Consider the following 22,037-nt stretch of genomic DNA (forward strand, 5'->3'; position numbering starts at 1 on the left):
CCAAGACTCTCAGTTCTGGATTTAAAAATTTCATTCAAACAGCAGATTTTTGTTTTCTAACTTTTCTTTCTGGTTGAGGCTCAGGAGGCTGATATTGCTGTTGGTTGATGACTTCAACTTTAGTGAGGAGAGTCTGCTAGAAACACTTTCTACCTTTTGTGTGTATTTTTTTTACTGTAATTTGTATAACAGGCCGTTTTTATTAGCCATGCTTGTGGTGGGGCTCCATGGAATCACAATGTCAGTGTATCTCGCGGTCGGTCCACAACTTTTGTCCTGACTGAAATATGTCACATTCTGCCATTTGTCCCCCTCTTCAACCACATTCCCTTTTCTTCAAAACCATGTATTACCATTCCATACCTGTCCACCAGATGCCCTCTGACTTTTTCACCAGACTCCCTCATTCACCTGCTCACGTGTTTTCAATTCCCCACATTTGGGTCCCTCCCTGTCATTGTGAACATGTTTGCATGCTGACATTTGCATTTACCTCGAAGCACCAAAGTGCCTGAATACAGCTTCACAGAGCTGCTAGCATGGCTATAGTTAGAACATCTAGCTAATTAGCTTTTCTTAATAGCCATTGTAAGTGAGCTTCCCTTCTTCGGGGCTGTTAATTCACTTACTGCGGTACTTTAGTACTCACAAGTATTTCTTTTATCAGCTAAGCTTGTTTTAAGATATTCATCTAGCTTAGAACAGCAGACCAACCAGTAGGCCTATCCAAAATGCATCTTTTTACTTAATAGCAAAAGCACAAGACTTCACAATATAGTTTTCTTTTGCTGTTTGTGACCCATGGTGCGATACAATTATCATTTAACATGCTCTCCTTTACTTCTCTTTGGCACTTGGTAATTTTTAAATACGAGTTGCAAAGCTGAAAGCAGAATATTGAAAAAATCTACCCTCAATAAAAGTCAATAATAAAGCACAGAAGGTTAAATACTGTGTATATATGACTTTATCTTCTGTCGTATTGGCACACATAAGAATTGGTTAAAATTTTTACACAATGAGATCAGTTTACTTATATTAAATATAGATATTTCAGCCACTGCTGCATCAGTTTTGTCCGTTCTTTGTTTTAGTCTTTCTCTGATGAGTCCCCCAACTTTAAGTGGTTGTGCAATACCGCTGCAGTACCCCTTTAATGCACAACTGGTCACCAAGAATGCACCAGTCTTGTGCTGCCTGGCCACAATGTGGTTCTTTTCTGCGATCTCCTACAGATTATTTCTGCTTCCAGAGCAGCTCTTTCTCTAAAACCAGTAAACAATCTACATTTATGTTTGCCCATTTTAAACTCATGTAGCCCACTTTATCTCATATGAGGCCCACAAGGACATATCGACTAGGAAGTGACCCAGATCCGAAATAATTTATTTGTTGAAACATAAACCACCTGCGGAACACTTTGTGTGACATTTCTAATTGGTTCAAATCATATTACTGTGATCGTAACTTGTGATTTTGCATTTGATTATGTTGGACTGCCACATTGGTTAGTTAATATCAGTGTTTGTGTTGACACACTTTGTCAATCCCTACATGTAATTACCACAATGAGGCTGACACAAATTACTTCTGCTAGTTGATTGGTCATATTTATGCTATATCACACACAACATGAATGCAGATAATCATTACTGGAATTGACTGCACAGATTCATTGACACTGCACCCGAGAGGAGTAAACTAAACTGTTGTGTATTTGCTATAATAAAACCTGCACACAATAGAGCTGCAAATAAAGATATCTGTTGTTGGTTAACCTAGGTGAGAAACTGTCTTCTAAAAGCGTTATTCCAAGAATGTCAGCATCTGCAGGGACTAATCTCTTCCTTCCTTTTGCCTTTTCAGAGCTTAATGAATGACGTGGTCAAGGGAAACCAGCAGCATATCCCAGATCAGTGCTAGCACTTTATTCTTGATGAATCTGAGTCAAGCGGGAGCTGCTCATCCAAGAGCATCGATGTGCCTGGTTGCTTTTCAAAGCAATCATCATAAGGCTTTTCACTGACAGCACAGCCCTGACATAAGCTCACCTCCTGCCATTTGCTTTGTATTCACCATACTATCTTCCATTGCTGTGTCGATACATAATGGGAGGAATGCCTATGAAAATGACATGCACCATGTGCCCAGTGGATAAGCATCACACAGGATACTGTTGACTGCAGTCAGACATCTATTCCACTTGTTCTGTTGCCATGATGTAGAGAATTCTGATGAAAGAGTCACAGTGCCCCCTGGTGGGAAAGTTGGAAAAAGGAAGCTGCAATCTGCATGTGTGTGTACTGGGTGTTTATGTTTATCTAGGTTAACTCAAATGACACGAAGAAATTGGTGTTTGGTTTTACAAAAAGCATTTTTGACTGTTAAAAGAAAGAGAAAATACCACATGCTTGATTGTTAACATGGATACATTTTTACAGAGTAGAACATTCACAATATATAATATTGCTTTTGTAACGTAGTCTATCAAACAGGATAAGTGGTAATGCTTTATTTTATGAATTCTATAGATTAATTTAGTAGTAATTTCTTCCAAGTTTTGAGGAGTTGCTAACAGAGAGTTGATTTTGGCTCAGGAGGTAGAGCAAGCTGTCTCCTAATCAGACAGTGGTTTGATCCCCAGGCCCTCCAGTCTGCATGTTAAAAGTGTTCTTGGGCAAGATACTGAATCTCGAATGCTCTAATGAGTGTGAGTAAGCAATTATGTAGACTGAGGTTAAAAATGACTTGCATAAAAATTACACTTTTTCATGCAGCGGTCATGCAGCAGTCCAATTACATGAAAGGGTCTCTGCTAAATTGATTCTTTGTTTGATTAAAAAGTAGTGTTTACTACTGCTGTAGGTGTATGCAACATCTACATCAAGTTACTTTTGGTATTACTAGAATTAAAAGAGAGTAACTATCTGACAGTTACTGGTACTACTAGAGGATGGTAAGAAATTCTGACATGGAGACAAGTACTTTAAATATGTATGTTTCAATGCTATTATTTATTGTGTGTAGTTTAAACAAACTCCACGCTCAGAGCCAAACCAGTGAATGTATCTCCTAACAACTCCAGTGTGTCTCACAGCCTGATGCCTCTTATTCCTCTAAGCCATAGAGCTCCATTGTTGTACAGAAACAACTAAACCTATCAGGGAGCCTCACTGCTACACTGGCTGACATCACCTTCATCACCATGAACACACAAGCTGTAGTTTATTCTGACCCACACACATAACATACATAACTTGTACTGTCATGTCAGCAGGTTGCCTGCTAATTGGAAGATCGACAGTTCAATCTCAGGCTCCTCCAGTCTGCCTGTCAAAGTGTCCTTGGGCAACATACTGAACCCCAAATTGCTGCGGTGTATGAGTGTGTGTGAATGTTAATTGCTGTTTCTGATGAGTAGTTGGCACCTTAGTGTATGAATGTGTCTGAATGGGTGAATGTGGTGTAGTGTAAAGCTCTTTCAGTGGTCAGAAAACTAGAGAGGCACTATACAAGTACAGTCCATTTATCATTTACCACCATGTTATGTCTATCATGCCAATTTTCAGCTGGTACTGTACACTGATTTTGTTGTATTGACCAGAAGTGGTTTCTAGCGTTTTGATAGTTAGTTCATAGCTGAGATTACTGACAGTGACAAAGCCCTGTTAACCCCGTGACTCACTGAACCTTCTCACGGTTCATTTGAATCCATCACCCTACAACTGAACGGCCCTAGTACACCCAAGCCCAATACTGACTTTATAAATGAATTTGCTGCTTTTCTCACATTTATCTGCTCACTCTCGCCTAATGTAATACTGCTTGGGGATTTTAATATACATATGGACAATACCACTAATGCATACACAAGGGAATTTCCATCTTGCCTGGACAGTTTTGGATTGGAGCAACATATTCACTTTCCCACTCACTCCAAAGGTCATGTTTTGGACTTGGTATGCTGCTCTGGTGTTGCACTGCGGCTGACCTCCCCATTTCTGATCACAATCATTTCTTTTAATATCAACTTAACACTGTCTAAAATAAAACTGCCACGTGTCATTTCATTCAGAAATATTAAGGACATTAATTTAAACACTCTCTCTAGTGAAATTGACTGCCTCGCCAGTATAAACTGTTTTTCCAACCTTGATGAACTGGTTTCTCACTACAACGATGGCCTTCAAAACATTTTAAATTCTCTGGCTCCTTTAAAAACCTGGACTGTTTCCTTCACCCATTCTGCCCCATGGTTTACATCAGAACTACGCCAACTGAAGGTAAAAGGTTGTCGCCTGGAACACCTTTACAAGAAAACTGGACTAAATGTATAAAAAACACATTCTCCACTAAGGACGTTCTTTCTACAGCCAAATCCACCTATTATGCAGGTATAATTAGTTCAGGCGAAGGAAACACCAGAGCCCTGTTCTCCATGGTCAACAACCTACTACTGGTGTGGTGACGGCGCAATGGATAAGACTATACCTTTGGTGTGAGAGACCTGGGTTCAGTACCCCACTGTGACCCATCCACCAATGTGTTCCTGAGTAAGACACTTAACCCCTAGTTGCTCTGGAGGCGTGTGACCTCTGACATGAATAGCAATTGTAAGTCACTTTGGATAAAAGCTTCAGATAAATGTATGTAATGTATTACAACCAACGGACTCTCTCTTTTTAATGCCAAAGTACACAGGATTCACCAGCAACTGACTACTTACACCTCTCACAGTCTTTTTCAGTGCTCCCGACACCTCTTTCTTGTTCATTTTCAAGTTTCTCGCTTCCCTCTGTTACTGAAATATTGGAAATTATTAGAAATTCGAAACCAACTACTTGTCAGCTTGACCCTCTTCCTACCATCTTAGTAAAAGCCTGCTCACCCTCTCTCTCTTCCCAAATAACTACCATTATACATTTCTCTCTCACCTCTGGTATTGTTCCCTCATCTCTAAAATCAGCTGCAATAACTTCTATACTTCAGAAACCTGGTGCAGACCCCAACAATTTCAACAACTTCCATCCTATTTCTAACCTACCTTTTCTTTCTAAAGTCCTTGAAAAAACAGTTGCATATCAGGTGGATGCACACATGTCTGACAATAACCTCTATGAACAATTCCAATCTAGTTTCTGTCCCTGCCATAGTATAGAAACAGCTCTGGTAAAAATTACCAATGATCTTCTCATGGCAGCTGATTCCGGACTACTAACTATACTCATCCTCCTTGATCTGAGTGCAGCCTTTGACACCATCTCTCATAACATCCTCCTTGACAGATTATTCTCCATGGGTTTCACTGATACACCCTTGGACTGGTTTAAATCATATCTCTTTGGCCGCACTCAGTTCATCCAACTCAAACATTTCAAATGAGAGCTATCCCCTGTCACTACCGGTGCCCCTTCAGTTCCCTTCTGTTCTATCTACCACCTCTTGGCCATATCTTCCATAAATTTAACATCCATTTCCACTGCTATGCGGATGACAGGCTCTACCTGTCCTCTACTTCTTACCATTGACAGCTCCACAGTTTCCCCTTCCCCTAAGGTCAAGTGTCTGCGTGTGATCCTCGACAGCACACTTTCATTTCAAGCTCACATTAATAATGTCACTCGGTCTGCATACTTCCATTTACGTAGCATTCCTCGCCTCCGACCATCTCTCTCACCCACTAGTACAGCCACTCTCGTTCACACACTGGTCACACTCCGCATTGATTATTGTAATTCTCTTCTCGCTGCTCTTCCTCTCAAATCCATAGATAAACTTTAACTGGTTCAAAACTCTGCCCGTATCATCACCAGAACCCCTTCTATTAATCATATTACTTCTGTCCTTCAGCAGCTTCATTGGCTCCCAGTTAAATACCGCATTGATTTCAAGACTCTGCTTCTGACCTTCAAGGCCATTCACAACCTCGCTCCTCTGTACCTCACTGACCTCCTTCACATTAACACACCCACCCGTACTCTTAGGTCTTCTTCTTTTATTCACCTCACTGTACCTCCTGCTAGTTTGACCACCATGGGGTTCAGAGCCTTCAGCCGCTCTTCCCCTTGTCTCTGGAACTCTCTTCCACCAGACATCCGCAACATTGACTTTCCATTTTTAAATCCCGCTGGCATATCCCACGTGATCACCCTTTCTCTTTCTTAGTTGTTATGTACCCTGATTTTATGCACTGTAATTATAGTTGTTAATGTTATCGATTTATTGCTGGACTGTTTTATTATGTTTTGTGAGGTGACCTTGACCCCGTGACCCTGTACGCAGGATAAGCGGTTGACGATGGATGGATGGATGGAGGTGACCTTGAGTGTTTAGAAAGGTGCCTATAAATTAAATTTATATTATTATTATTATTAAAAATTGTGTTGGTTTCAGTCTCAATGTCCCCATGAGGGTGGGTGGGAGAGGTATACTGTACATCACAAGAGACATTTTAGCGCAGTGGTCGGCAATAGGCGGACCGCGGGCCAGAACAGGTGTTCTGTCGTTATATGCTACCTAGCGAGATGGGCTACTTGGCAGTTCTTTGCATGGCTAATGGTTAGAGTTAGGATTAGACGTTAGCAATTTGCATTAAGGTAGCATTTTTCGATAAGGAAGCATAAATCGTTAAATCGCCCGCTGTCACATTGCTTTGATAGCACAAAAATAAAAAATAAATTGATAGCGGCTGGTGCTGAAAGAGATCTCAGTCATGACAGCAACAGTTACTTGCACAATCACTTCTTCTTAAGTGACTGTACCTCCAAAATAAAAGAACCAGAACGTTTTTTGCAGCAATGCTTTATGTTGAGTTTATTAAGAGCTTTTACTTTGAAGAGTTTTAAAGGGCATTCAAAAGAGACTCTGGCTTAGTTGACACACCTCTGAAAAAGCCATCAGTAAACGTGGGATTAGATTCCCCTGAACTTCCTCAGCATCCATAGGATTATGAATACAGATCAAACGCCAGGACGTGTGCACACACTGCAGCCACTTTATTGTGAGCATGTGCAAAAGTGTCCTGGGAGAAAAGAAAATCTACAGTTATTTGGAATCGATCTTTCAACCTTCCCATCAGGAGTCCCAAACAGTACAGACTGAGCTAAACCTGCACACGAGTATACATGGATCTGAAATAATTTGATTTTGTTCTAGCCCGCCATGTAACGGCTTGAAAAAAAATTTGTCCCGATGCCAGACTTATTTGCTGACCCCTATTTTAGAGGATATATAAGGACTTTGACATCAATCTCAGCCCCAGTGTCTTGATATTACCACTAGGTGTCAAAAGTCATACACATATGGACTTCAAAGATAAACAGATGCGTATTTTTGGGTTACAGAGTTGCTCATGTGGGTGATCTGTTAATCCAGGAAGCGGTCCAGCATCCTCTGGATGTTTTGGAAGGCGTCTCTTCCCAGGTAGTCAGCCTGCCCGGCCTCCCACAGCCTGCGATGCTCCAGCCTCTCTGCCTCAGTGTCTGCAGCCCTCTGCCATGATGAAGAGGGAGAATAACAGATTAGTCTTCAAAGCGAATTTATCACAAGAAACATCAGACCCTCTATGCAGGCTGAATTTTTGGGTTCTAGTTTCAAGCTCTAAGAATTTGCAGTTGAGCATATACAATTTCAGAAAAGCCAGGTTGTCAACATTCTATATTAATTATTCATTAATATGCTTATGTTATGACCACTTTCAACCAACCTATGCCTTATTGAGCTTGGAAGGAAGATTTCTAACAAGGCACCTTTGTATCATTTCAAATAAATGCTTTATTAATGGTAACAAATAATTAAACTATTAATAGATATGTAGTGAGGAAGAGCAGCTTTTGATTACATTATAATTAAAGGGGCTGTATATAGTTTTTCAATGAAATCACTTATAAATAAATAAAATTTTTACTGCCTTTTTGTCAATGGTCTGTAAGCTCACTTAGAAATGAAGCAGCCACTATTGTGCTTTTAATGTGAAAGTACAGGGTTGGGATGTAGCTGCATGCGTGCTCCCGAGGCTCACATATATAGGATATCATATAACATAGGATATTTAAATGCAATAGCTACAGATTGCCTGAAAGCCTTATTGTATTATATTCTATAAATTCTTATATTTTGAATTGTCACCTGCTCCCTGAATGTTGTGTTTCCCTTTACATAAATGAAGTCCCCTCCACCTTTAAAACTGAAAAAATGCTCTTGCATTTCAAGAAATCTACCCCATAATGCAAGATGAAAGTCTCTGAGTTGACACACAGTTTATGGAGGGACACATATAGGTTTCCCAATTGAGGCTGTGATGTGGACTTTTAGGATTGGGCAGCGTGGTGGGGGCACCAATTTAAAATCTCACCTTTGGTTCCAACATTGTCACTGTCATCCCTGTGCCGATGTATCACATCGGCTAACTACAGTAAATATAATGTTACCATGTAACAAGCATGGATTACGTCAACATCAAGCTGATAAAAGTATTACTGTAACGGTTCAGTGGGAATTTACCTGACTTTCCAGCTTGTTGTGTGAATATGTCTCCCTGTCTGTCTATAGCCGCTTTCACACTGTTTCATGGTTCACATGTTGAAAAGTAATTATGCAGTGTATTTCTGTCTGTGCAGGAGTATTTTCACTTTCTACCTTATACTTTAAGATAAATAAGGAGTCAGTACCAGAAGCTGAATAGTTTTTTAGAGTGCCTTGTTTGCTGCTCTGATTTAAGTCTAGTTTAAACACAGAAGAACGAGCACACATCCAAACCAACCTGTGGGTAAGTGATGAAACAAAGAATCACCTGCACAGAGTAACAATGAATCCCACTAGGTGGTATCATTAATTGTGATGATGCAAACTGAGGTCTTAGATTCTGAGGTCTATCGAATGCACCTTTGGTAAATAGGTGCATCTCTACAAATGTTAGATCACACTATATTCAATTAACATAAACTGATAAATGAAGAATGTGATTTTATTTTAAGTAAATTTAGTCAGATACATTTTATATATATATAAAAAAAAGCAAAAGTTTAACACATTAAAATCATATCTTGCATTCATAAAAACATCAATATTGAAAAGTGTTTCGTATGACCTGAAGTAATGTATTACAACAGTAAATATAATGACAGAACCTATAGGAACCCAGTGTCATAATTTGAAACCAGCAGAGTCCAGGTATTAAAGTAATAGAAAAACAAAAGGCTGAACAAAGCAGTAAGCTGCCGGATCTGGCAGGGCCACACTGGAAGCTGGGACTTCTGTAGAGCTGGAATCTGGTGCTTCTCATCTGATATGATGCTGCCATCAGTTCATCTGGCTCCTGTAAACACAGCAATGACAGAAAGTTACTGACAGCCTCTTCCCAACTGCTATAAACCTACTGAACTCTGCGATCGCCTCAACATGATAACCTCTCTGTCATGTAACAGTAATTATGGCAATATACAGTGGATAGAAAAAGTCTACACACCCTTGTTAAAATGCCAGGTTCTTATGATGTAAAATAATGAGACAAAGATAAATCATGTCAGAACTTTTCACCTTTAATGTGATCTATAATGTGAACAATTCAATAGAAAAACAAATTGAAATCTTCGAGGGGGAAAAAAAAGTATTTTTGGGTAGGAGTCTATTAGCATGGCACATCTTGACGTGGCAATATTTGCCCACTCTCCAAATCTGTCAGATTGCGAGGACATCGCCTGTGCACAGCCCTCTTCAGATCACCCCACAGATGTTCAATTGGATTCAGGTCTGGGCTCTGGCTGGGCCATTCCAAAACATTAATCTTCTTCTGGTGAAGCCATGCTTTTGTGGATTTGGATGTGTGCTTTAGGTTGTTGTCGTGCTGAAAGGTGAACTTCCTCTTCATCTTCAGCTTTCTAACTGACGCCTGAAGTGTTTGTGCCAAAATTGCCTGGTATTTGGAACTGTTCATGGAATAATAATAATTCCCTCCACCCATACTTCACTGTGGGTATGGTGTTCCTTGGGTGATGTGCAGTGTTGTTTTTGCGCCAAACATACTTTTTGTAATTATGGCCAAAAAGTTCTACCTTGGTTTCATCAGACCATAACACATTTTCCCACATGCTTTTGGGGGACTTGATGTTTGTTTTTGCAAACTTCAGCTGGATGTTTTTCTTTGTAAGAAAAGGCTTCCAGTCAGTACTTGCCAGAAATTCCTGCAGTTCCTTTAATATTGCTGTAGGCCTCTTGGAAGCCTCCCTGACCAGTTTTTTTTTCGTCTTTTCATAAATTTTGGAGGGACGTCCAGTTCTTGGTAAAGTCACAGTTGTGCCATATTTTCTTCACTTGGTGGCTTTTGCTCGGAGATGCAACTAAGAAAATATTAGGAAAACCCTACTAGAACAGCTGAACTTTATTTGTAATTAATCAGTCACTTTAAATGATAGCGGGTGTGTAATGACTTCTAGTTAACCTGAGTTTGAATGTGACTGGTTAATTCTGAACACAGCCACATCCCCAGTTATAGGAGGGTGTGCACACTTATGCAACCAGGTTATTGTAAGGTTTTTCTTTTTCATTTTTCCCCTCGAAGATTTCAGTTTGTTTTTCTATTGAATTGTTCACATTATAGGTCACATTAGAGGTGGAAAAAGTTCTGACATGATTTATCTTTGTCTCATTATTTTACATCATAAGAACCAGGCATTTTAACAGGGGTGTGTAGACTTTTTCTATCCATTGTACAATACACTGTTTACTCATAAGTGTAACATTAATCTTGCTGCTGGACACCACTTTACCAGCCAAGTCGGCTCTTATTGTATATTCATTATTTTGCTCTTATGTTAAATTGCTGTTGAACTGGTACTACTTGACATATATTTATAGAATTGTAATGCACCTTTGTTTTGTCACAAAAGTAATCTGCTACACTTGAATGTAAGCAGGGCATGAAAGGTTAAAAATACATGCAGCTGGAGAGCCAAACTCAGAAGCGACTGTCATACAGCTGATTTCTCTCCATTTCTAATATTACTATAACGTTACCCATCTCATTAACACGGGCATTACAGCCCACCTAAGTTACCTGTCTTTACTGACACAACAACCGCTCCCACTGCCGCTTCCCCTCAACCCTCAGCCCCGTTGTCCCTCAGTCCAGGTATAGCCACTTATTCTAGTGACACAGTGACTCTGTTACATTAACTTTAATGTTACTTATCCAAATCTGACAATGCCTCTTTGGCAAGTTTACCGTTTACATTAAGTTAACGTCACATAACGTCACCTAACTGACAAGATGGGCCATTAACGTTACTTTACTAACGTTACTTACCTTCTAACAGACGCCTTTTGTTCCAAAGTGTTTTCACCATAAATTAAAACACTTCTCTAATACGTTTTGACGTCTGGGCTTGATTCTTTATAAACTGCAGTTAGCAGACTCCTGTTATTTAAGCATCGTTACCAAAGCTTAAAGCTGGCTATTAGCTAGTTAGGTAACATTAGCTCCTGTGATGGACTGGCGACCTGTCCAGGGTGTACCCCGCCTTTCGCCCGATGCCAGCTGGGATAGGCTCCAGCCCCCGCGACCCTGTCGCAGGATAAGCTGTTGACGATGGATGGATGGTAACGTTAGCTAAGCTAACAAGCTAAAGTTATGTACCCATACCTGCTAATTATTGTAAGACATAATTAAAATACTACAATTTCACTCACCAACTGGAGCACAGGCTCGTGAGGGTTCTCTTTCTCTCCAATAAATCCCCAAGCCTGCCATTATTCATCCGGTAACTGCATGAAGAAATGTCAAAAACGGTCCCACAGAGCGGAGCTGCCGAACTCAATAGCTGTGTCTCAATTCAGGGACCGCATCCTTCGAAGGCTGCATTTGAAGACCGAATACGTCACAGTCGATGCGACTAGGCTGTCCCATATCGAAGGCTCCTTCAAATGCAGCCGACAAATGCAGCCTTCTTTTCGTCCGTTTGGAGGAACCAACAGCTGGATCCTTCGCAACCCCAGGTATCCTGACATTAATTGCGCGCCGGTTGATTGTCCCAGCGTAAATAATGGCGTCGGCTGTGGCTGTGGAGTTGAGCCCCCCGGATTTTACCTATAAATGTAAGTATTGGATTTCAACTCACTTCAAAAGCCAACTATATAAATGTAAAAATAATTAAAGCTGCAAGCAGCGTTGGGCGGGCCCTCGCACTTGTAGCGCGTCCGGGTGTGAGCCGGCCGAGTTGCATATTCTGGAGCTCTGCCGGTGCGGCTGTGAATTTGCTACGCGGTTCCGACGCCGCATGAAAGTGTTATATGTCACTTCCTGTGTCCCCTATGTGGAGCTACATAGCACTTGCCGCTATGAATATAAATCGGTATTGGTGTGTAGATGTCTGCGGGGTGGGAGAGTTATCAAGTACGTAAAGTTTTGTTCAGATGTGAGCATGTACACTGAAGTTACAACAACTTCCTGTGTCATGGCGAAGAGTTGATCTTTGACGCCACGCCACATTGACGAAAACTCACAGATAGCACAACTTTTCATCTTCAATGCCTTTAGAAGGCACAGCAGAAATTTGAAGTCGGTCGGACTAAATCCCTAGGAGGAGTTCGTCAAAGTACGGAGTGTGTAAATCATCCAAAATTTGACGTAAAATTCAAAATGGCCGACTTCCTGTTGATTTTAGGGCATTGCTCCAAGAGGCTTTTTGGTACGTCTGGACAAGATACACGCACCCCAGAAAATTCATGCACGTAGGTGAAACGTGCGGCGGGGGCTGCTTCGTTAAAGGTCATTTCCTGTTGCCAGCAGGTGGCGCTATGACTGTGGGTGAATGTCGGCATGTACATGTGTTCAGGGCGGGACTCTTATCCTACATGTACACTTTAGTCCAGATGTGAGCATTTACACTGAAGTTACAACAACTTCCTGTGTCATGGCGAATCATCGACGCCACAGACACGCCCATTGACGAAAACTCGCAAATAGTCGTGGCACCCCATCCGTGTCTCTGTTCCTGGTTTAGGAGGCCCAGTAGCACTCCCAGGGCCTCCCTGCTCAACCGGAAATCCGGCCGTGTGTCCTGCTGGCTAAAAAATCTGTCCAGCACAGGAACATTCAGATTTATCCTGCAGTACAGGGGCTGGTGCTGGTTAAGGGATACAAGGAGAAGAACAACTGTTATCAAGTGTAGAGAGCTTAATTAGATAAGGCTTGCATATCTTTCTATTCAACTTGCTTTAGCTGATCAATGACAAAAACACTATCAATATTTTAATATTAAAGTAAGGTTAGATTTTCTTTAAATATGAAATTATGTTGTTAAAGTGAAATGGCAGTAGCAATAAAATACGTTAACTGTGGTTAACATCACTGTTAGCTTTAGGAAGCCTATAGTGCCTAAATACATATAAAATGTAACGTTTCTTAGTTACTTTCCCCCGTACTTACCTGGTCAGGGTCCTCTCTCAGCCTGAGATACATCACGCGGCGGCGCCGGCGGTGAAGTACCTCTAGTTCCTCTATTAAGAGGTAAAATATTAAAATTAAAATATTCGTCTCCATGCCGGTGGACCGCAGCTGTGAAGGTTGCTAGGCGACAGGAGCAGCGCTTCCCCACGCATGGGTAAGGGCAGGGTCAGTTGATGACGCAATAGACAGTCCACCGTAGACCAGACTGTCTCATTTAACAACGGTCGGTTCGACCTTCGTAGGCCGCATGCCTTCGTAGGCCGCAAAGGCCACGCGCTTCGAAGGATGCGGTCCCTGAATTGAGACACAGCTTGTATTAGCTGAGCTAACAGACGGGAGTCCCTTGGCTAGCTGTCAGAACCTGTCAATCAAAGCGGCCACGCCCCTAATAATGCAGAACTTCAAGGCTTAATATAATTCAAACGGGTGAGTTATAAAAACAATTCACCCCCCTCACAGTTGTCATGAAGGGCAAAATTAGCAATATACACTAAATCCATCTTTTGTACCAGGCTGTAAACATGTTCACACATTATTCTGCTGTAAAGTTGGGCTTTTTAACATGGAGGTCAATGGAGATTGACTCCCTTTTGGAGCCAGCCTCAAGTGGCCACTCGATGAATTGCAGTTTTAGGCATTTCTGGTTTGGCTTCACCCAGGAAACCGGTAGGTTGCCGCTTGGTACTGACATAGTAAGCTATGTAGCAGACCTAAATTTATTAGTTATGCATTTAAATAAATTTCTAAGAATTGATACCCAATTATGAATTTTTAAGATTCATAAAATCATTTTATTTAATTCCTCGTTTCAGGGCACCACCGGAGTTGTTATAATCCTAGAGTCTCCGGACCTCTAGGTAGTTTTGAATAATTATACAATTATTACTAGTGATCAGTTAGTTAATAATCGCTCAATTATCTTAAATCAGTCAGTCAGTCTCATATCTAAAGGGTCAATTCTCTTGGCAGGAACTATAAATAGGCAACACACACAGCTCTTGGTTATATTACAGTGAATTTATTCTCTAACTAAGGTGATAAAAAGATGGTTGGATACAGGGAACAAACATTTGCTGAACAATGAGCCTGGAGGTTCGGTTGTGGGAAGCATTTGACTCATATGGCATAGAAGAACTAATGAAAGTAAACTAATGTCATAATTTAGGAGTTAAAATGGACATCTGATCACAGAATGTGTGTTAAGTCTTACTGCTTGTCGACCGTCTGCTTTTGGCCTGTTGCTTGTCCCACTCTAGCTGCCGATCCTGGCTTTTTGCTAGGGATTCTCCAGGGTTCTCCGTGTCTGATTGAAAACGCCTCCTCCGTCTGGCAATTCGGCTGTTTTCAGGTTTCCTTCGTTGTAGCTGGCGAGACCACGTGGCTTGGTCTGACCTCGGTGAAGTTGGCTCGACGAAAAAGGCTTAAAATGGAACTTGGTCGTTCCTGAATTAGTCCAGTGTAACTTAACGGACTCATAACTTTAACAAACAAAAGAAATAAAGAAATAAAAAAAAACTGAAGGCAGATCGATGTCGCAGCACTTCAGGTGTGTAGCTTCAGGCGAACAAAAGGGCCTGTTTGTTTCGCTGGCTGAGTCTGGGCGTTGCCTGGCGAGGCACGCTGCGCGTGCCGAAGCGTCCAGAGGGCCGAGCAGGGTGAAAGAGCCAACAGCGAAGAGAAGAGCGCGAGCAGGTCGCGTGTCGCTCTTTTGTTGCCTGGGGCAACAGGGACTCAGGGACTGCCTTTCTAAACTTAATGTCTAAAAGAAAAGAAATCTATTTGCACGTATTATAATCAAATATTTTCCACAATCGAACCTCAATGGTTGAACGGTTGTACTGTTCTAGGCATTGGGTAACAGGAAACCATTGTCACATTAGTGGTCAGGATATTTATACATTTAACGGCATTTCCGACGAGGGCATGTAATACTTATTTTGTCCACTTGGGGGAACTCAGGTTACATGAGGACAGCTTGGATTAAATCAAAGATCGTCTCTCCTTAGGAACCGGGGAATTTGTTGATTCATCCTTAAATTCAAGCTGGCGATTAAGAGTATAGTAAAACATTCCTTTGTCATCATTTCTAAAGAAATTTTGTAGGAAAGTATTATGAACAAGCATTGATCACATCAGATGAAGGAGTGTCTTGCTGAAAATAAAAACACTGCACAAGTAACTTCTTTTCAGCACTAATATCAACAACAGATAGCAACAACAGTTAACATAACTACTCAAATAGAGGCAAACGTAATCAGGTAACTAAAGATTTAATTAAATGCTTTGAGTCTTTGGAGACTGCAGTCCTTTGTCATCCAAAGTTCAGTGTTTGGACCATGTCACACTTGGGTGAGACAGGGGTTTTCCTTTTTGATGTGGTAATAAAACAAAGAATAAGGTCAGTTGCCACGGAAACGTGTGTGGGGGGCCAGTTTTGATAGGCTGTTCAGGGAGATGCCAATGGCTGGTTCATATCTCTTTGTCAGATCAACAGTCAGGCCCCGCGTTATCAGCTTCGGAATCAAAAAGGTGCCAGTTTTATGGTCGGGATAGCACTTAGAGAAAGCAACTTTGACCCCTCCCCATCTTCTCTGGGGAGGAGAAAGGAATTTAGGGTAGCTCCAAATTTATTCAATGTAAAATGCACAAATCCACACCGTTGTTCACTACAGTTAACATGATGAGCCAGACAGGTCACTGTGCCAGCCTAGTTAAAAATGTCACTGCCACTGATGCACCATCAGTCATTGCTCCCTCCTCCCTTTCCAAGCGTGCAGGAGAAGCTTCGGTGGCCGACATGCTCTCTTGTGCTAAATAATACGCGTGGTCCTCCATTTGTCCAAATTTCTCTTCTTTTCTACTACTACTACTATTATTAGTATTACTACTACTACTACTTCTTCTTCTTTGTATGTATTCAGTGTAGTGACGAAATGCGCTCTGTAGAGCCTTTTGGGTTACTGTAGAATCATGGCAGTGCAACATGGCGACTTCCATGAAAGAGGACCGGCGGTGTATGTAGATAGAAATGGCTCATTCTAAGGTAATAAAAGTATTATGATTCATTATGTATTATGGATAATATATTGCATTTCTGTCAGTAGATCCTAGATCAGTGATTAGATACTAATCCCTCATATCCCAGCTCACGCTGATGTTTAGAAACCATGTACAGAACAGTACAGTTGTGGGGATGGATATACAGAGGAGTGTCAACTGAAACATATTTTTAGTTAGAATGCAAAAAATGTGCAGGAATGATCACATCATCCGTGCTGTCAGTTGAGGAGCTCGTCAATCATAAACCTATGGACACTTATTTTCATTTCCCTGAGAAAATCCAGGGGAATCCAATCACACGTTCACTGACGCTTTTTCAGAGGTGTGTCAAGCAAGCCAGAGACACTTTTGAATGTCCTTCTAAAAGCTCTTAATAAACTCGACATGAAGCATTGCTGCAAAAGACGTCCTCTTAATCACTTAAGAGGAAGTGGTTATGTGAGTAACTGTTGCTGTCATGACTGAGATCCATTTCAGCATTTCATTTTTTTCTGCTATCAAAGCAATCTGATATTATTGCTGGCGAGCCACTTCTGGCCCACGGGCCGCCTATTACTGACCACTGCTGTAGACCATGACATGCTTGTGGATAGACTGGAAAAACATGTAGGTCTGTCTGTCACAGTTTTAACATGGTTTAAGTCCTACTTAAAAGACAGAGACTACTTTGTATGCATTGGCAACTGTGCATCTAACAGAATAAAAATGACGTGGAGTTCCCCAAGGGATCCTCGGGCCTCTCCAGTTTAATTTTACATGCTGCCAATTGTCCAAATTATGATGGCAGATGACAGATGACACTCAAATCTACATGGCATTATTAGCTGATGAATATGATCCAATTGATTCACTAACCAAATGCACTGAAGAACTGTATGCGCTGCAATTTCCTGCAACTCAATTCCAGTGAAACAGAACTTATTGTCTTTGGTGCCAAAGAGGAGAGACTTAAAGTTGCTCACCTCGAATCCCTTTCATGATCAACCACAACTCAAGTCAAAAATCTCGGTATAATTATTGACTCAGAATTAAATTTTAACAGTCCCATCAAAACTATTACAAAATCAGCTTACTATCACCTAAAAATATCTCAAAAATCAAGAATCTCATGTCCAAGGAGGACCTTGACAAAATCATACATGCATTCATCTTATATATAAAGAAGTCAATGAGCTAGGACCAATTTACATTAATGACTTCCTTCAAAGGGAAGCCTGCTAGACCCCTCAGGTCTTCAGATACTGGGCTGTTTGAGTGTCCCGCCCTGAACACATGTACATGCCGACATTCACCCACAGTCATAGCGCCACCTGCTGGCAACAAGAAGTGACTTTTATCGAAGCAGCCCCCGCCGCATGTTTCACCTATGTATACAAATTTTCTGTGGTACGTGTATCTTGTCCAGACAGAAAAAGTCTCTTGGAGCCATAGCCTAAACCCAACAGGAAGTCGGCCATTTTGAATTTTACGGCCATTTTTGGATGATTTACACACTCCGTACTTTAACGAACTCCTCCTAGGGATTTAGTCCGACCGACTTCAAATTTCTGTTGTGCCTTCTAAAGGCATTGAAGATGAAAAGTTGTGCTATTTGCGAGTTTTCGTCAATGGGCGTGTCCGTGGCGTGGCGTCAAAGATCAAGTCTTTGCCATGACACAGGAAGTTGTTGTAACTTCAGTGTACATGCTCACATCTGAACCAAACTTTACGTGCTTGATAACTCTCCCACCCCGCAGACATCTACACACCAATACCGATTTATATTCATAGCGGCAAGTGCTATGTAGCTCCACATAGGGGACACAGGAAGTGACATATAGCACTTTCATGCGGCGTCGGAACCGCGTAGCAAAGTCACAGCCGCACCGGCAGAGCTCCAGAATGTGCAACTCGGCAGGCTCACACCCGGACGCGCTACAAGTGCGAGGGCCCGCCCAACGCTGCTTGCAGCTTTAATTTTTATTGTGTTTTTAATATAAATTTTTATTTTATTTATTTTTAGTATTTTAATGTATCCTTTTCTGTGTTTTTTATTTTTTATTTGCTTTCTCAAATATGTAATGCACTTTTGACAGGTAGATATTTTTTGTTTTAATCTTGATTTTATTATCTATTGCTTATTAATTATCTACCTTTATATTATAAAGTACCTTTGTATGTGTTTTTGTATCTTGGTGTCTGTAAAGCACTGACTGTAGTGTCTGGAAGGTGCTATATAAATAAATTTGCCTTGCCTTGACCCATATGGGAATCAGGGTGGTGCAGTGGTCAGAAAGGAAAGGAAAGGTTCACTTACAGGATGTGTACCAGTGTCTGAGGTCCCATCACGGCCCTTCAACTCCTCTGCTCCAAAAGGTGGGTCATCCTGGGTCGCTGTCCTCTTAGGTGTTCCTGAATCTTCCTCCAACAGTGTGTTATCTGTGTGGGAACACTACAGACACCACAGTCACATCACTCACCAGTGCACTACAGCAAATGCAGTACGCTAAAGTAGGAGCAGTATGATGTGTAGCTGAAAGTGTGAACTCAACCAGCAGGGAGACTGATCCTTGGTGTCACTGTTGATGTATATGTTCATGAGTGTTGTCAACCTGGAGGGTGTATGTCTGTTCAGGCTATTCTTACAACCTTGTTTAAACACAATGCGTCAAATTGAAATGAATTAAACAAATGCAATGAGAAACTCAGGGGCTGATAACAGACTCTGTGTTCTTTTTTCTGCTGAAGTCAAATGCAGTCAAGTAGAAAAAATCATAAATTAAAAGTCTCATCTGCTGGAACTAACAGGAGGCACTTGAGCTAATAACCTACCATAGTAATCACCATGATATATTAAAGCTGCAAGCAGCGTTGGGCGGGCCCTCGCACTTGTAGCGCGTCCGGGTGTGAGCCGGCCGCGTTGCATATTCTGGAGCTCTGCTGGTGCGGCTGTGAATTTGCTACGCGGTTCCGACGCTGCATAGAGGTTTTATATGTCACTTCCTGTGTCCCCTATGTGGAGCTACATAGCACTTGCCGCTATGAATATAAATCGGTATTGGCGTGTAGATGTCTGCGGAGTGGGAGAGTTATCAAGCACGTAAGGCACAAGCACAAGCACAAATTTGAATTCGGTCAGACTAAATCCCTAGGAGGAGTTCGTTAAAGTACGGAGTGTGTAAATCATCCAAAATGTGACGTAAAATTCAAAATGGCCAACTTCCTGTCGGTTTTAGGGCATCGCTCCAAGAGACTTTTTTGTGCGTCTGGACATGATACACGTACCACAGAAAATTCGTACATGTAGGTGAAACGTACGGCGGGGGCTGCTTCGTTAAATGTCACTTCCTGTTGCCAGCAGGTGGCGCTATGACTGTGGGTGAATGTCGGCATGTACATGTGTTCAAGGCGGGACTCTAATCCTACATGTACACTTTGGTCCAGATGTGAGCATATACACTGAAGTTACAACAACTTCCTGTGTCATGGCGAAGACTTGATCTTTGACGCCACGCCACGGACACGCCCATTGACGAAAACTCACAGATAGCACAACTTTTCATCTTCAATGCCTTTAGAAGGCACAGCAGAAATTTGAGGTCGGTCAGACTAAATCCCTAGGAGGAGTTCGTTAAAGTACGAAGTGTGTAAATCATCCAAAAATGGCCGTAAAATTCAAAATGTCCGACTTCCTGTTGACTTTAGGGTATGGGTTCTTGAGGCTTTTTTGTGCGTCTTGATATGATACATGTCCCCAGAAAATTTCGTGCATGTAGGTTGAACGTGAACGAGGGGCAAATTTTTTCCAATTTTCTAGGTGGTGCTAGCGAGTCATTTTGCCACGCCCATGCGCGAAACCCATAAAATACGAAATTTTTCACCAGTTCTGACATGTGTGCAAAGTTTGGTGAGTTTTCGAATATGTTTAGGCTCCCAACATGCTCACATCTGGACCAAAGTGTACATGTAGGATGAGAGTCCCGCCCTGAACACATGTACATGCCGACATGCCGTCAAGGAAGTGACTTTTATCGAAGTAGCCCCCGCCGCACGTTTCACCTACGTGTACAAATTTTCTGTGGTACGTGTATCATGTCCAGACGCACAAAAAAGCATCTTGGAGCGATGCCCTAAAACCAACAGGAAGTCGGCCATTTTGAATTTTTACGTCAAATTTTGGATGATTTACACACTTCGTACTTTAACAAACTCCTCCTAGGGATTTTGTCCGACCGACTTCAAATTTCTGCTGTGCCTTCTAAAGGCATTGAAGTCAATGGGCGTGTCCGTGGCGTGGCGTCAAAGATCAACTCTTTGCCGTGACACAGGAAGTTGTTGTAACTTCAGAGTACATGCTCACATCTGCACCAAACTTTACGTGCTTGATAACTCTCCCACTCCGCAGACATCTACACACCAATATCGATTTATATTTATAGCGGCAAGTGCTATGTAGCGCCACATAGGGGACACAGGAAGTGACATATAACACCTTCATGCGGCGTCGGAACCGCGTAGCAAATTCACAGCCGCACCGGCAGAGCTCCAGAATATGCAACTCGGCCGGCTCACACCCGGACGCGCTACAAGTGCGAGGGCCCGCCCAACGCTGCTTGCACCTTTAATTATAAATAAAGCGGCGATACTTATACGGTCATTCATTGAGCTAATTAACGTACTGATTAGCAAATATTTCTAATGACTACTTACTTGGCTTCACAGAATGTGGGCGACTTTAAATGAAGCCTGTGTTTAAAGTTGTTTTAAAAGCTTTTTATTTTGAAGGTGTTAGCAGCATCCCACTGCTCCCAGTCTTTGTGCTAAACTAGGCTAACATGTCCCAGATCTATCTTTGTATTGGATTCACAGAGATGATAAGCTGAACTGATATTGGTCTCATCAGAGTGTGGATTTGATAGCAAATAAGCATACTTCCCACATTTTGATAATGTTGTAATGTTTAATATTATGTGTCTGTATATATATATATATAACCCCATTTTGGGAAAATAATCAGCAGATTTATTGATAATGAAAGTAGTCGATAGTTGCAGTCCTATATCCAGCCATAAGTAATTGACAGGAAATGTTGCATACATGTACTGGACTTCATGCCGGACATGACATTTTAGTCATTTGGAAGACGATTTTTTCCTCCACCACCTTAAGATTACTGGCCAACCTGCTTCACCACCTGAGCTATTAATTTGAGATTTGAGAGAGAAAGCACAGCTGTTGAGTCTTCTTTGTTGCTCATGATATAAATACTCCTCTTAGCCCACAGTTTGTATATAACAGCTGTTTTTCTTTTAGCAGTAGCTGCTCATTGTGTGATTGCTGCCCCTTCTGGTCTACACGTGTCATTTTTAATTCAACTCTGGGACCCAAATATACCCACCATCTCCAACACCAACTGAAAACTTTAATGGCCCTGCACACCCCGACAGGTGTTCACTCTTAAACAAATCACTGGCTTAGAACTGGATTTGGTCACCAGGTAATGCCTACTGTTCCTAATAAAGGTGCATCTCAAAAGATTTCATTGTCATGAAGT

The 22,037-nt window shown here is 41.6% G+C and overlaps 1 protein-coding gene across 12 annotated transcripts in view; it reads right to left on the reverse strand.

The window, feature by feature from the left end:
• gyg2 (glycogenin 2) overlaps window positions 1-22,037 on the reverse strand; it is a 107,621-nt gene that overhangs the window by 9,196 nt on the left and 76,388 nt on the right. For 6 of the 12 annotated variants that reach the window (XM_038722779.1, XM_038722755.1, XM_038722764.1 and 3 more), the window contains 2 exons: window positions 18,801-18,935; window positions 7,504-9,316 (listed from right to left, as the gene is read on the reverse strand). In XM_038722779.1, coding sequence (XP_038578707.1) covers window positions 9,062-9,316; window positions 18,801-18,935 — 390 coding nt within the window. In that variant the 3' untranslated portion in view covers window positions 7,504-9,061. The other 6 variants (XM_038722810.1, XM_038722846.1, XM_038722829.1 and 3 more) reach the window with 4 other exon arrangements.

The sequence above is a fragment of the Micropterus salmoides genome, unplaced genomic scaffold, assembly GCF_014851395.1.
Source record: "Micropterus salmoides isolate LMB-PRFRI ecotype aquatic unplaced genomic scaffold, ASM1485139v1 Ms_hic_scaffold_1, whole genome shotgun sequence".
Classification (NCBI taxonomy): Eukaryota; Metazoa; Chordata; class Actinopteri; order Centrarchiformes; family Centrarchidae; genus Micropterus; species Micropterus salmoides.